We start from the raw sequence: 15779 nt of genomic DNA, 5'->3' as shown, positions 1-15779 counted from the left end.
GCCTAGAAAATAGATCCATGTGACAAGAAACTTATGTCACTGATCAAATATTTATATCGCTTTATAGTTGAATGAAATGGCCGCTTTTAGACTGGCTATTTTAAATCAAGTATTTATGGATATGGATGATTGAAGAAAGTGTACGGTTTTAGGTTAAGCTCCCTAGTTGAAGTATTTATGTACTGCTATAATTAGAAATAAAAATGACTTTTAGATAGAATACCTTGGATGAAGCATTTATATTGTCTTATAGCTGGAAGAAGTATAGCGTATCCAGGTTCTGCCTTTTAAGATAATTGTGAGAACTTGAAATAGATGATTCTATAATTAGAGAAAGTAAACTAGTTTAAAGTAATTTGTCACATTGCCAAGTTTATAAAGGTTTGCTTGAAATATTGTGCACTTTATTTTAATTCAGTGTCAAAATATTGTTATACAGCTCAAAGCGTGGATAGATTAAGCGAGCATTTTTATTTTTTGGGTGTAGAAGGTCTGCAAGGTTTTTGGTAAAATAAACATCTGTGAATAACGTGTCAATATTTGGGGAAATATTTCAAGCTTAAGTGAACCAATTGAAGAATACCTTTCGTACTTATGAATGAAGAATTTTTACATTGAAACTAAGTACGTAGAAGAAAATATTAAGTTGCTATACGTATTACAAATAAAATTTAATTGTACTGCATATAGGAATATATATTCTCTAGTACAAAGGCCAATGTATTCTTTACTTATCACATTATATATTCATACCATAGTTACTAAATATTAATATTAAAATACTTTGCACTGTACAAGGACAAAAGTGTTAGAATTAGTATTACACAAAGACCAGATTCAAGTCTCCTCTGTTCCAAACATTGCTACCAACCTGAAATCTTTCTTTAATCAAAATTTTCTAACCATAAATCCTGCAAGTTAAATTGCAATGCAATTTCTTTCATACTGAGCATCAAGCATCTAAACGTAACTCGTTTCTGACCTATCTCAAGATTATGTAATATTAAAAACAAACGTCAGAGCGATCGTTATAAGTACACATGTATTAAGAAAGAGGAATAAATTATTATCAACCTTCACAAAGAAATTCGCACGATAATGTATCGATGACGTAGCCCGACGACTGATATCGCGAATCGATGAACTCGATTACGTTCTTTATCGGGCAATCACAGAAGCGACGTAACCTGCCTAACAAATTATCCATACAAGATTAATCCCATCAACCATAATCGATAATCTTATCGGTGATTTAACCGGTAACAACTTTGTTAAGTGTTAAAATTATTTCTGTATTATGTAATTGGATTATTTATATAAAGTCATCGAGTCGGATTTCAGCTGTTTCTTTTTTTCTTTCAAAATCGAAATCAGAGCAGTTTTTTTCCTTCGAAGGTATCGCTATATATTATCCACGCACTTTTGACGTAATTCAAATGGTTAATTGATAAAATTAAGCTCCTCTAATCTTCGCCAACCAGTGATACTTTTTTTTTCGTGTAATTCAAGACTAACTTATTTATGGTCATTACAATGACATTGATTAATGAGACGATCCTCTTCTTTTTGAAAACCGGTATTAATGCATATAAACCATGTGTATTTTTCCGATACACATCGACCAGGTACGAAAGAAAGGTCGTTCAATTATCTGTAGTGCGCAATTTGCACTTGATGACCTAATTACTTCCTGAGAAATGTTGTTTTCGTATTGAGCTCAGAATCTGAAATTAATTGAAATCGTTTTCTTGCCGTTAATTAGAATCCATTAGGATCAAAGGAAGGGTGTACGAGGAAAACAAAGAAATAACTTGGAATTAAAAAATTAGTGACTTGGGAAATTCGGTAAACAAATAAGAGACTGAAAATTGAAGATACAGCAATGTTCATCGCACAAGGTTTCTCGAAAATCATTTAAATATCACAGAAAAGTGACAAATTTTGAAATTACTGTAATTAGAGCAGAAAGAGAAATACATTAGGAATTAAAACGTTAAAAAATTTACAATATCGAGGATGTAGAAAATTTATAAGTTTAGGGGTGTAAGTACGATGCTTAGGAATTCCAGAAATTGTTAGATTTGAGAAAAATTTCGAACCTGGACTTACAAAACTCCATTTTACCGAGAAAGAAGGCCTCACCGAGCTCTGAATACACAATTCGGAACAAAAATGTTTCCAAGGGGTCAAAATACAAAATCCCCAAAACTTGAATCGACTTAATATTTACAAAAGCGAAGACTTTGGAACCCAGAAGCGTGATAACTAAACAACTCATAAATTACCCGATAAAGCAACCAAAGGTGTCAGAACTAAGGAGTCCACAGTTGCGACGTTAAAAAATCCTCCAAATCTAATTCTACGAAAATCACTCTCACCGAGTATCGTAAATCCTCATCACGCCATTCGAATATGCCCTAACGACGGTATCCCATTAATGTGCATCATGAGATAGAGGAATTCATTCACCAGTCACGTTATCATACTTGCAGTAGGCGGCAGCTGGGAAAACAGAACAAGCAAACACAGAAATCCGAGGTGCGTTTCGTTTCTTGAATTCGATAACAGGTCAGTCCACCTTTCCCGCCGTTCTCCGTCACATTTGCATCGACATATCCAGCGTAATCGTGGTGGATAAAGAAGAAATCCTTTCACCAGCTGTCACAAAGCCTCAACCCAGCTCTGATAACGCGCGTCGCGATACACAAGTAACGCTGCGAGCAATCTGTTTGCGAATTTCACGCCATTTTCGACAGATTGTACGTGATGACGTTCACGTCTACCACATGCAGTCGTTTATCTGCGTCGAAATTTCACACGAGACGCAAATATTGTAAATTTCACAGAGATAGCGCGCTTTCAGCCAATAGGGATGAAGAATCTTGGTCTCTTGCTTTCTGTCTCTATCTTCCTCTGTGTTCGTTGCTTTTCATTATACGATTCGTTTCAGGATCGTGACAGAGATATTGTCTATCTTTCTGTAAAAAATTCGTTAGTGACTCGGTGAATGAGTAGAAATTGGGACAGGGTGATCAGTGACTGGGCTAGGGGAATGGGAGACTTAAGGGGAATATAGGTTATGTACGTACGTATCGCTTTTATCTGGTGGCATTCACATTTATTGGACAGCTCGACCAACCCTTTTGTCTCTTCTGGGAATGAATTCCTTTGACTTGTCCTTCAAGGACTTGGAATGCAAGGTTTACTAATTGGGGAATCGAGAAGTTGTTTCGTATGCAGATTTGCGGATAGTTATAGTTAGTACCGAGCCGAGACTTTCTTTGTTCCTGCGATTTAAATATAAAAATCGATGAGTTGTAAACTACTTTTTGCAAAATTAGATCAACAAGACATTGACAATAGGGATTCCACAAGGATTAATTGATTTTTATTGAATTCATCGGTTCTGACGGATTCAGTGGTCCTAGCTGGCACTAGTGATTAGATTTAGGAATATGATGTATTATCTGTTGTATTAAACTTAAATAATTAATAGAAAAATTTAGGAATTGAATTCTTTATTTCACTGTGCTTATTTTGGTGTCTCAATTTTTGATGAAAGTTTGCAATAAATAATTTCTGTCTAATTTCGAGGAATATCAAAATATGAACATTAAAAATGAAATATTCTAAATTCTATAAATTATAAAAATTAAGCTACCAATTTTAATATTACTATTTTCATATATATATAATTATTAACTATATAACTATAATCGTTGAATAATGGTGATTAAATGATTATTTAAGTATTATTATTACTTGTTAAATTATTGAAACTAATCTAATACTACAGAGCAAAGATACTAATTCACATTTCTTTTTTTGATTACAGTTCAAGCGTATGCTGAACAAGGAGCTGTCCCACTTCTCAGAATCCTCAAAATCCGGCAACCAGATATCAGAGTACATCTGCAGCACCTTCCTTGGTGAGTTTATCAAAGTCCAAATTTCTTGAACCGCGTGCAAACGTCACAAGCCTGTTCTTCTAACCACACTTTGATTCGGTCGAGAGGAGTGAAAGGAATTCGATTCTTTGTTTGCAACGAAGTACGAGACAGACGTAAGACTATAAAAAAGGGGGAAAAAGTGTACGAAAGAAAAGAGAAGATAATTCGCACATTTTGTCGAGGTCAACGCCAGGAGCAGATTTATCAGGGACAATGAGAGTAACGTAGACTCTTACGCATTAAGAGCCCTTGAAACTCCGTAAATGCACACGTGTTTCACGATCATTCATCCCGTTTTGCTCTCTTTGTCTCGCGCTGATTCCTGTTTGCTCGTGGAACGAGGAATCGGTTTCTTGTTTACGCAGCCTTCTGTGTCGATTCAAACGCGGCTTAAGGTTCTTTTTTCATATCTTAGAAAAAAAAAGAAAAGTACCGTTGGCAAATAGATGAATAAATTAAAAAGTTGTATGGTGTAACTAGCTGTAATCTGTGCTCTTGAATATAATGACCTCTTTATTTAGTATATTGATTGTCGGGTACTAGAATTATTGTTCTTTGAAGTAATTGTTTCATATAAACCTTGGAAATAATTATTTAAGTATTAATTTGGTATAAAATAATTCAACATTTCTCGTCATTCACTATTTCATCGTGTAGAATAAATTGAATATTATTTATTAATTATTATGTAATTATGTTAATCGCGTCATTAGCCATTTTAATATAGGTATATTGGTATTGTTATAATTGTATATCGCATATTGGTGATTTGAATATACTTGGAAAAGAATATTTACAAATTAATCGCTGTATGAGACCGGATATATCTATTTTAATATTACATAAGGTGAAAGTGACTGAATGAATAAAAAGAAAAAATGAAAGGACGAGAAGACAGTGTGTGGTAATCACAAATCACAGTTTTAAAGAGAAAGAAATTGAAAATTAAAAACAAAATCTGTCTGACTCTACTTAATAAAAATAATTTTTAGTTAAATCTGTTTAAATTTCCATTTATATCAAATGTTACTTCTCAACAAAGAATCTTTTATATTCCTTACACAATCAGGTTCCAATTTTATTTAATATCAGGATACAATTTTCCTTTTTCGAATTTTATAATTGACACTAAACCTACCACGACTTGTTAAATTGTCAATGGATGAAAAGGGGGACGATGAATCTTGAAATAAGAAAAATAAAAGAATGGAATAAGAGGAAATATCAAAAAATTGACTATACGTTCACTAAAAGACAAGTCATGTAGGCAAATGGTCAAAGTTATTTTAAATCAAAAGTTGAAAAATAGTTAATAATTAAATATATAATAGTTAAAAATTTGAAGCGTGGTAGATTTAGTGTCAGTATTTCTGTGTAAATGATGTAGTGCAATATTTTCTATGCTAGATAATTTTTATCGATTTTCCTGTAACTAGTCTAACGAATTCATTTGTTTCCATCCATAGACAAGCAACAGGAGTTGGACTTACCCTCCCTGCGGATCGAGGATGCGGTTACAGCTGCCGGAAGTGCGGATGCAAGGGCGGCGAAGAAGAAGGACCGGGCACAGAGAGGCCCGGCCGCAATGTCCCACATAAGCGGCGTGAAACGGCCCCTCACGCACACGAATAGCTTCACTGGGGAACGTGTGCCGCTTCATGGTGTGGAGACGCCCCATGAGGAGGAACTCGGCAAGGTAGGATTTTGTTTGCTTTAAAACCATCCAAACTTCAACAGACTAGAAAATAGACCAACGAACGTGTCTTAATAGAGAGTGGTTCTATTACTGACATTGATCAGTGAGAAAAATTGACCAGGGTACTTTAGGGATCATGGTGGTGATGTATTAAAAAATTCTTATTACACACTTGCAAATTTTTATACACATTTTTGTAACTATTTATGTACAATAATAGTAATTTTATAAATTTGTTTTAAAAAATGATTGAATGAATAGGAAATATGTTTTAACATTTGGTAATTAAAATTTTTTTATATTTAGATTCTATTTGAGGAGACATTCTCTGAAACCCTTCTGAGAAGCTCTTTACATTCGTTAGGGTCCTGTGAATTAGTCATGCCATTGATAATGATCTGTACCGTTGAATAACACCCTTGCAAATGATTCATTGGAATTACATAAGTGGTTCCCAGAATGCGAAACAGAATCGCGAAAGCGAAATTAATTAACGGTATCCTACACTTTCTACTCATTGAAAAGGCCTCGATTACGAATTCAGTGTCTCCTGGCAAGTGTCGCATTCGTTCAAAACACTTGCACAACCGGTTTCAAAGTCTAATTGTAAGACGTGAAAATCGCATAAGAAACTGCTTTAAAAATAACTTGTTTTTCTTTTGTTGAATGTTACAAAGTTATGTAAATCAATAAATCGTGTAAATTATTATTGATTATTAAATTGGTTGTTAGTAACTGATTAATAGTTTCACTTTAAAAGAAGTTTCATTGTGCAGCTGAATATTGTGGATTTTATTCTTTGTACTGCGTTAGGAATGTAACACTAGTATAATTTAATATTATTTTATAATGATCATTGATCTTGTTTCATGTTTAGTATTTATCAGATAGTTTCAAGAGAATTGCACTTTTAATTGTTTAGAATTTCAGTAACACAGGTAATCCTTTAACAGGTGTCAAATAATTGTACCGTATTCCTTATTTCACAAGATCTAACAGTTATCTAATGATTGTTATGTAATCCCAGTATTATATAGTAGGTATAATTCATTGTATCCTATAACTCTTGTAATCAGAAGATTCTAATGTATAATTTAATATACAATTTAATCATATAGTCTACCGTACCTAGTATGAAACTTACAGACATATTTCAAAATCCCATTCCTTCTCCATTGCTTAATAAGTCATTAATGATTATGAAATAATATGTAACTATTTCCTAGTAATATAATGTACTTTGCATACAGTGTACTTCTTAACAATATACAGAGTTTACCAATTATATGAAATAACCTTCTACCAATTTTCAAGTAGACAATTGAAATGAAACTAGAACAGTATTCTAATATACTTAGTTACATATAGAATGTTCTAATCAACACCTTTCTATTTATTTTTAAATTTACAATTCAAATTGTATTAAAATACGTATAAGTATATCCTAACACATTTTACAACATACAGCATGTCCTAATTATATTCAATCTCCAATAAATTTTTAAACCCACAATTTAAATCATTTTCAAATGTATAAGTCTATAGTATCATAACACATTTAACAACATGATGGATATTATAATTGCACTCAATACCTTTTTAGTGATTTTTAAAGTATCACTACCTATTATAACCTATTATAACCATTTATAACTCATTATAACCATTCCTCTTTCTTAAGGTCCTTATAATTGAAGGCACAAATGCCGCATTCCTCATAATCCTCGACCATGATTTTTAAAAGTGTCTGTAAGTCCACTTTGATTAAATTTTCACAAGGCACAGTCATTATGTTTTGGTCTTTACAGTCTCCAGACCGCAATCGGATCACGTAGTTCGCTATATACTACTCAGTTCTACTCTCCTGCTGGTTTCACGGCTAATCCCTCGCCGTTGTCTAATTATTAATCATGCTAGACACCAGTCAGGAACACGTGTAATCTCTGACACGGTTTAAAGATGTCTCAGTCTATTCTGTTGACATTCCACATGTACTGGGTAGTCTACTTCCTTGTTTATATCCATTTCACAGCTGTAGAGTATTATTTCTTTCTGTTGAATATTTTACTGCATACACTTACCACACTTATATACTAGAAAGGCCTTGAGACTTTTTATAAGATCAAATATACATAGTCCTTTGTAATCTAATTTCTCCCATTTCTTTCTTCTTGGCTGGATTTACTTATGACTGTATGGATATTTCATTTACATAGTAATAAGTTCTGCTTTTAATAAAAGTGTTACGTAGTAGATAAATCAAAACAGGTCCTCACCTTTCAGTGGTGCATTAATATACAAAAATTCTGAGAATTATTCTGAGAAATGACCATTCGATGCTTGCAAATACTTCTTCAAACATACTTGATTAGTGTAAAAATTAATGCATCATATTTTGATTGATATCAGTTTCAATAAATGTATCAATTTGGAAAGTTTTATTACAATAAATGCTTCAGAATAATTAATGCATAATGCCTTTTCAAATTACCAATGTAGTAATAATAAACTAGGGAAACTTTTTGAACTACAAAGTATAGTGAAAATATTTTGCTGCAAAGTATAATGAAAATTACATCAAATCATTCTTGATTCCTTTTGTTCCCTACATCCTTATCCTTATCACGTCGTACGTGTCTATTAACATAAGTTTTACAAGGAGCTTTGAAAATCTCGTTTAGGAAATTTCCAGTCTCGCGAACAATGGCCCCGACTGTTAAATATTTACCTTGTTTCCCAATTAACACGGCAAGCAGAAGGCAAAAGACGGGTATAGAACAGGGAAATGAACGTTAACCGGTTACGATGAGGTTTTCAAGGAAAATCCGTTTCTAAATACGTAATCGATGGGTCATTTGGGAAATTTTTGAATCTTTTGTGGTTTATAGTGGTCTGTGTTCTGAATCAGGGTAAACATTAGCTGTAAATTGGTAAACATGAATACGTGATCGTTTTATGTGATTTTAGAGTCCGTTCCATGAAATAATTTTGACAAACCACATTATTAACATTCACTACTTATTTCTTTCTCAAATGTGTGATACATGGAATCATTTAATTATTAATTCTCAATAATGTTAAGATCATGATCTTTGCAATGAAAAAAATTAAAGAATAATAGAAAAATTTATTTATTCGTTACTCAAACCAACAATATTATCTTTTATCAATTGTCTAAAATTAATAGTAAATTGCGAATAAATTAAATTAATTTTGTTCAATCTTAGAAATTTTAAAAAATAAATACCGAAGATGGGAAGCAACAAAGTAACCTAAAAGTAACAAATAAGTAATTTTCTTTCTCGATCAATGAATAAATAAGAGACGAATAAGAAATACTAATCTATTCGAATAAACTAATGAGCTCCAAATTATATCATATAGATACTGTAAAATTGCGCGTTGAAAGGATTCAGTGTGTACGCAGTAGACATGTTAATGCCAACATATGAAACCATAATTCACACATAAGAGCTGCAGTCCAATAAATTCAGGAAAAAGAATGCAATCTACAGAAAGTCATAAAGTGGAACGAGGTACCCCAACACCCCTGTCCTAGCAGAAATCTATTTGCGTCGCCATGTACAGCGTACGTGATCTATAGCGAGACTGATAATAGACATCGATTGTTCGAAAGGCCAATGGCGCCTATGTTTACGATCATCTGCACGAGTCGCACGCGTACATTGTCGAAAAATTTGGGACGAGGTCACTAGCTTACTATAACCCAATTTCACGAATACCTTATCATTATCATTATCATCATTTTCACCTTAATTTAATTATAATTTACAAGGCATTGCGAGAAATGGCTGGCACGAGATTGGATCACGTGACGTATTATAGTAACTTTTCTTATACTCTAGTGGAAATAAGGATATTTTATTTCTCACAGCTTTGAAACAATTTTTGTATCCTTTGCACTCTCTTTTCTTTCGGTTTTGACGTTTTTCCTGAATATTTTTGTAGTGATTCTTCTTTTTCTTTTTATTACGTTAGTAATTTAGCAGTGAATTTTTATTTTCGGACGAGAAAGTTTTGTGTCCAATTTCAATCTGTGTGAAATCGATTATTTGTTCTGCATCTTGTTAACGATTTTAAGAGTTCGATTCTGAGTACAGTTGGGCCATAATTCTGGTTTATTTACATATGTAGATTCTAGTTTATTTTCGAAGCGATAGAATTCGACTTTGCCCCCAAATAATTTCTAACTCCGGTGAATCGATATTTTACGCTTCTTGGTACTAACCTTTGACCATTTTTATTTTAAATTCCCGAGTGATCGAAGAGAGATGCTCACGAAAAATTCCATGCAAGCCAACTGGGACCTCCTAATTTGGGAGCCACGATCTTGCTACTTCCGTTGACTCTTGCATTTGACCTTCGTTTTTCATTCACAGAATCAATTCGGCGCCAATCAATCTTGTCGATCATCGCAAATAATCCTCCAATCGATTGAATTCCGCGTTTCTTAGAATCACTCTCGAGGTTAACTCGGCGTCGATTCGAAATCCAACTTTTAATCAAGGATTTGCCCATGGGACACTCGATGAGAGAATATCATTTCAAAGTCACGTGTAACCGATGCAAATCCTCTTTCCCGATGGCAGAGGAGCTATGACTTTCACATAATCTGCGTCTACCGCTTTGTATGCTAATGAGGTGCTTCCTGAGACCACAGGGTTCCGGGAGAATACGCCTTTCGAGGTCTTAAAATCGCTCACAAGCCTACGCGTTCTGATTCAGAGTCGCGAAATGGCTTCCAACTCCTTATTTGGCCCGCAACATGGGGCAGCGTTTGTTTGTTTACATGAAACGGGGCTAGAACGTTTCATGGAATGTTTGAGCTAATCCTGAGGTCCTGCAAAATGTCTGCAGCAAAATTTATCTCATTTTAACCGTAATAAACAGTTTTCAATTGGAGTATTATGACCGATCAATTTATTTTACGGCTTTTGGTCGATAGCCGTGTAAAGAAATTCAGCATCTGTCAATTAAATATTTTCGAAAGGTTATTTGCGTTGAGGTTAGGGTTATTCAAGGGTTGGACATGTACAATGATTCTATTATTTTTGAACATCGTAAATGTATAATTTATTATATTTATTTAATTTTATACGTGTTTCAACATTTTGAAGTAAATTTTGCACTTGGAGGTGTTGGCAGATTCAATTAATGTGGTCATAATTGTTGCATTATACGTATAGTAGGGTAAGTTATTTAAGCGAGTTTGAAGTGGAATGAATGTAAAATTTTTAGTTTCGGCTGTATACGTGACTTATGCATTAACGCGCTGAAGTTTGATACTAATCGTGTTAATGAATGTTAACGATGGACTTTCCATTCAAGAACATTCTAAAATCGCGACCCAGTGCTAAGTGATTATTTGCAGGATCAATTCTTAACCTCCAAAAAACTGTCTAAAAGATCAATCAGTCTGGCCAACTAACAAAAGAAAATTGTCGTATCTCGAAGAAATAAAACGTCTTACAAACTTTTGGACATATGAGGTACTATAAACTATAAACAAAATGATTTCATCTAAAATTAGAAAATATGGAATGAATTTTCTATGACTTTGACAGATTTTTTCGAATTTACAATTAAGGATCTCATAGGTTATATTCACAAAGAACTTTCGATTTTTAGGTTAGAATTGGAAAAGATGGGAATAGCAGAAACTATTTATTTAGTTATTTATGACATAGTAAAATAAGTACTTCTATTGTCAAATGCATCACCACTATACTAACAATTGCCTAAATTTATGAATCGAATAAATTACAGTAATCCACTCTCAATTAACCTAATTTGTCACAGGAAATATTATTTCTCTTTATTGTATAGAAAAATGTTACGAGAGAAAATGATTAAAATTTGGATTTTTATTATAAATTAACCTTTGTATACTACAGCTTCTATCAGACATCGACAAGTGGGGCATCGACATCTTCAGGATAGGCGAGTTGAGCAGCAACAGACCGCTGACCTGCGTAGCGTACACAGCCTTCCAAACCCGGGATCTGCTCAAATCGCTGGCCATACCGCCCAAGACCTTTGTGACCTTCATGATGACCCTCGAAGATCACTACGTCAAGGACAATCCTTTCCACAACAGTTTGCACGCGGCCGATGTGACCCAGTCCACCCACACTCTGCTCAACACGCCCGCACTTGAGGTTAATATACATTCAGTCAACGTTGATAGTTTCGCAACCCAAAACGTGTCACTGACAACAACATAGTTCTCCTTCGTCTCTAGGAAACGTGTTTCAATTAAAGATTCTTTAGCTGCTGAGAATTTGTTGCGTTTCCTGACTGTGTTTGGGATTCATGTTAATTGGCACTTTCTTGGGTTTGGAGTCATGATCTTAACATTAACTCGTATATGTTAGCTAATAAAAGTCGTTCTTCTGATTACAGTCCGTGTTCACGCCATTGGAAATCACGGCGGCTCTGTTCGCAGCCACCATTCATGACGTGGACCATCCTGGACTCACCAACCAGTTCCTTATCAATTCGAGTACGTATTTATCTAACCTATGTCTCTTTATCGTTGGTTAAATGGAATCTTGTTGCAATACATCTAATATGATGCTTTTAAATAAGTTCATTCCTGCATTTTATCTCTGATCTAATAGACCAATATCTTTTCAGGCTCTGAGCTTGCTCTGATGTACAATGATGAGTCTGTTTTGGAGAACCACCACTTGGCAGTGGCGTTCAAACTGCTTCAGAACGAGGGCTGCGACATTTTCGTCAACATGACGAAGAAGCAACGTCAGACGTTGAGGAAAATGGTCATTGACATGGTCTTATCCACGGACATGTCTAAGCATATGTCTCTGTTAGCTGATTTGAAGACTATGGTTGAGACGAAGAAGGTGGCAGGCTCTGGTGTGCTTCTGTTAGACAACTACACCGACCGGATTCAAGTCCTAGAGAATCTGGTGCACTGTGCTGACCTGTCCAATCCTACGAAACCATTGCCACTGTACCGACGATGGGTAGGTCTGTTAATGGAGGAGTTCTTCCTCCAAGGAGATCGGGAACGCGAGCAGAACATGGATATCAGCCCCATGTGTGACAGGCACAGTGCCACCGTCGAGAAGTCGCAGGTCGGCTTCATTGATTACATTGTTCATCCTCTCTGGGAAACTTGGGCGGACCTGGTACACCCAGACGCCCAGGATATTCTGGATACGTTGGAGGAGAATCGAGACTGGTATCAATCAATGATTCCTCCGTCACCACCGTCCGACGATCAACAGCAACAGCAACAGCAAGGGAACGAGCAGCAGTCTGATAGAATACACTTCCAGGTAAGAGTCGCTTGAAGTTCGTTTCTTAAACGCTAGAGGGCAGAGTTCAAACTCCCTAGTTCCTTATGTTTTGATCATTGAATCTCGTGAAATTTACATCAATAAATCTAAACATCATCGAGAAGTTATTTTGTTTTCATTAAAGCAATCGTTTCAAGCGAAATGTTGCTACTTCTTCAATATCTTCGTGTTAGTCGAAATTTAAGCCCAGTGAGAATGCGTTGTGCAACGCAACTGAGACTTTAATTGATCAACTTATTTCTTGTTCAGGTGACACTGGAAGAGGGCGATGAGACAGGCGAAGCAACAGAAACGGGGGACACAGGTGGAGCGGCGAAAACGACCTTGCCAAGCGAGGAAGGGGGCGGTGAGACGGAGGAGAACGCCGCAGAGGCTGGAATGTGACGGAGGCTCGCGGGTATTTGCAGGAAGCTCCACGAGAAGGTGCAGCAGACCTGGTGGCGTGTACGTCAGTGACAGCTAGTTCGCTGCTGCTGGCCAGGTCTCTTTGTGTCGACCTATTGACCTTTTGGCCAAGCTCCACTCCCCGGAACGGTGGAACAAGTCTCGTCTGAGCACGAGAGATAGGCAAAGAGAGTAAGGAGTCAAAGAGAAAGAGAAAGTAACAGAAAGGAACGTCTAGTCGCCGCTAGTTCAGACCAATGGGAAGGGTCTTTTCTGACGCGTCAACGAGCGCAAGATCAGTCAGGAAGAAGTTCGGAAGGAGGACAGCCATTGACGCGATTGTTTGCTCCAACGCTGATGCGGGTCTCAGCAACGAGCAACGGTCCCAAATCGTTGCACCTCGGCTGGCTCGAGGCGTAACGACAGCGTCCACGGTGGACCATCCTCTGCAGAGAGAAAGAGGAGCATCGTCGTCGTTACCATTGTTGCTTTTCTCCCTTCCCCCTGTCGTCGTTCGATCGGCTCCAAATTGACGCGTCCCTGGCTCGAATGGAGGGCACGAATCTCTTCACCAAGTACCTGTACACTACCCAGGCGGACCGGTCAGTGAAGACCTGTTTTCACGGGGTCCCCTTTATTATTGTAATATAGAAAGAGAAAATGAAAACCAACGCGACACGAGGAAACGCAGCAAATCTCATCTCGCCAGTGATAGGATCCTATCTTGACATATCAATTACACGGTACAAGCGGCCAAGACCGCAATATTCCAATGATTCGAAGGATCTTCTGCGCAGCCAGCTGACCCTCGATTGATCAGTGGACAGACTGAATCTCTATATTGCATGTTTCGAGCTGGATCGTATTTTTTGTCCAGAGTAGTTAGAGGCTATGATAAACAAGGAATTGAGGTTGGGTAATGGAATATATAGAAGAATGAAGGTAGCACGATCGATGAGGAGGGTCAGGGGCTAGATACCGAACGGAAGACCACTAGAGAGCACTAGTCGTCGCGCTTTCCACGTTCATCCTTGGTTCTCCGATAATCACACCTCGACAGCTACCTAATATCGTCTAGGACTAAGCCTATCCCTAATCGTAAGACTTCGTATTCATGCTCGCTGACTAGAGCTCGTAGAGGATGTTGTGTGAGAACGAGGAGAGACGAAAGATTTTGCGCTTTGTCTTATTGGCGAACGCAGATGGCGCCACTGAGCGGGTGAACGGATTAATTTTAATATAATGCGCTAAACGGTTAATTTTAACATAGAAGGCTGGCCTTTATTTTAAGTTTACATTGAAATTAACGTAGGCCAATGGTCCAGAAGCTTTCTTTTCGCGTTCATACACACACATACACATATACACAAACTCATGCGTACATGTATACACATGAAAACAAAACGCGATTGTTTTTAACCAAAGATTAATGTTAGTCACTTTGTCGTTCGAGAAACGAACCGAAGGATCGAACCTCGTTTTTTCTTCTTCATCCAAAATAAGCGAATAAGTAAAAGTGAAAACGGATAAAAAAAAAAAAATATATGAACAAGCAGCGAGAAAATCATCGCGCGTTTTGGCTTCTAGCGATGGTAGATTACTTTAGGGGACATGGAAGTGGAGAAATAATTAGTTAGGTCCTTGCAGATCGATGTGTTAACGAAATGAGACTAAGAGCCAAAAAGAAAACAAAAAAAAAACTCTGAGAAAACGTCAAAAAAAAAAAGAATATCGAGATAATGAAATACAAAGTACTCTCTCGCTTGGATGTCTGTGAATCGCTCAAACTCAAGGATCGATGCTCGAGTTCAAGTCGGAAGTCGCGATCTATCATTGTCTGCGATGGTCGAGCGTCGATTCTCTCGCTCTCTTTCTCGAAGCATCGTAATTTATCGGGATGTACTTTGTAAAATCCGCTCGGACCTTGCGTTTTCTACGATACTTTTATTTTCCTTTTTTATACACGAACTGAATAAAAATTTATGAAATTATTGAAACGACGAGAATCGGCCCCTTTAACGAACTTTCGACAAGCGTTACACGATTTCTCAGCGAAATCGGCGATGAGAAGATGGCGCCACCTAGGCTGAAAAAATGGCCGACGCGCGTGGCTTGCTCGAGAAAGAGGCGATACCCGTATCTGTGTCCGTAGGCAGTGAATCTAGTGAGTGTTTTTGGTGCTGGCCACCAAGCTTAGATCATTAAGAGTAATTATGTAAGGCTACGAGTACACGACTAGATATTAAGCTGAGGAATTAACCTATAAATGAAAAGAAACAAAAAGAAAAAAAAAGGAAAAAAAAGATAAAACCAGCGAATCTTCTCTAGGGCGTAAGCGACAAGGTAATTAATGATAATTAAACGTTTAACCGCGAAGAAGATGACGAGAATTAATCGAAACAAACT

General features: G+C 36.5%; 1 protein-coding gene across 8 annotated transcripts in view; it reads left to right on the top strand.

Annotated features, from left to right (window-relative positions):
* dnc (phosphodiesterase dunce) overlaps positions 1–13573 on the top strand; it is a 368500-nt gene extending 354927 nt beyond the window's left edge. For all 8 annotated transcript variants that reach the window (XM_017901155.1, XM_017901156.1, XM_017901154.1 and 5 more), the window contains 6 exons: positions 3836–3929; positions 5417–5646; positions 11562–11825; positions 12070–12169; positions 12304–12968; positions 13239–13573. In XM_017901155.1, the coding sequence (XP_017756644.1) occupies positions 3836–3929; positions 5417–5646; positions 11562–11825; positions 12070–12169; positions 12304–12968; positions 13239–13373 (1488 nt within the window). In that variant the 3' untranslated portion in view covers positions 13374–13573. The remainder of the gene's footprint in view (positions 1–3835; positions 3930–5416; positions 5647–11561; positions 11826–12069; positions 12170–12303; positions 12969–13238) is intronic.
* Positions 13574–15779: the final 2206 nt, after the last annotated feature.

Source organism: Eufriesea mexicana, unplaced genomic scaffold (genome assembly GCF_001483705.2).
Source record: "Eufriesea mexicana isolate 0111107269 unplaced genomic scaffold, ASM148370v2 scaffold1482, whole genome shotgun sequence".
Taxonomy (NCBI): Eukaryota; Metazoa; Arthropoda; class Insecta; order Hymenoptera; family Apidae; genus Eufriesea; species Eufriesea mexicana.
Note: the sequence above shows the minus strand (reverse complement) of the source record. Positions and strands in the feature narration are given on the sequence as shown.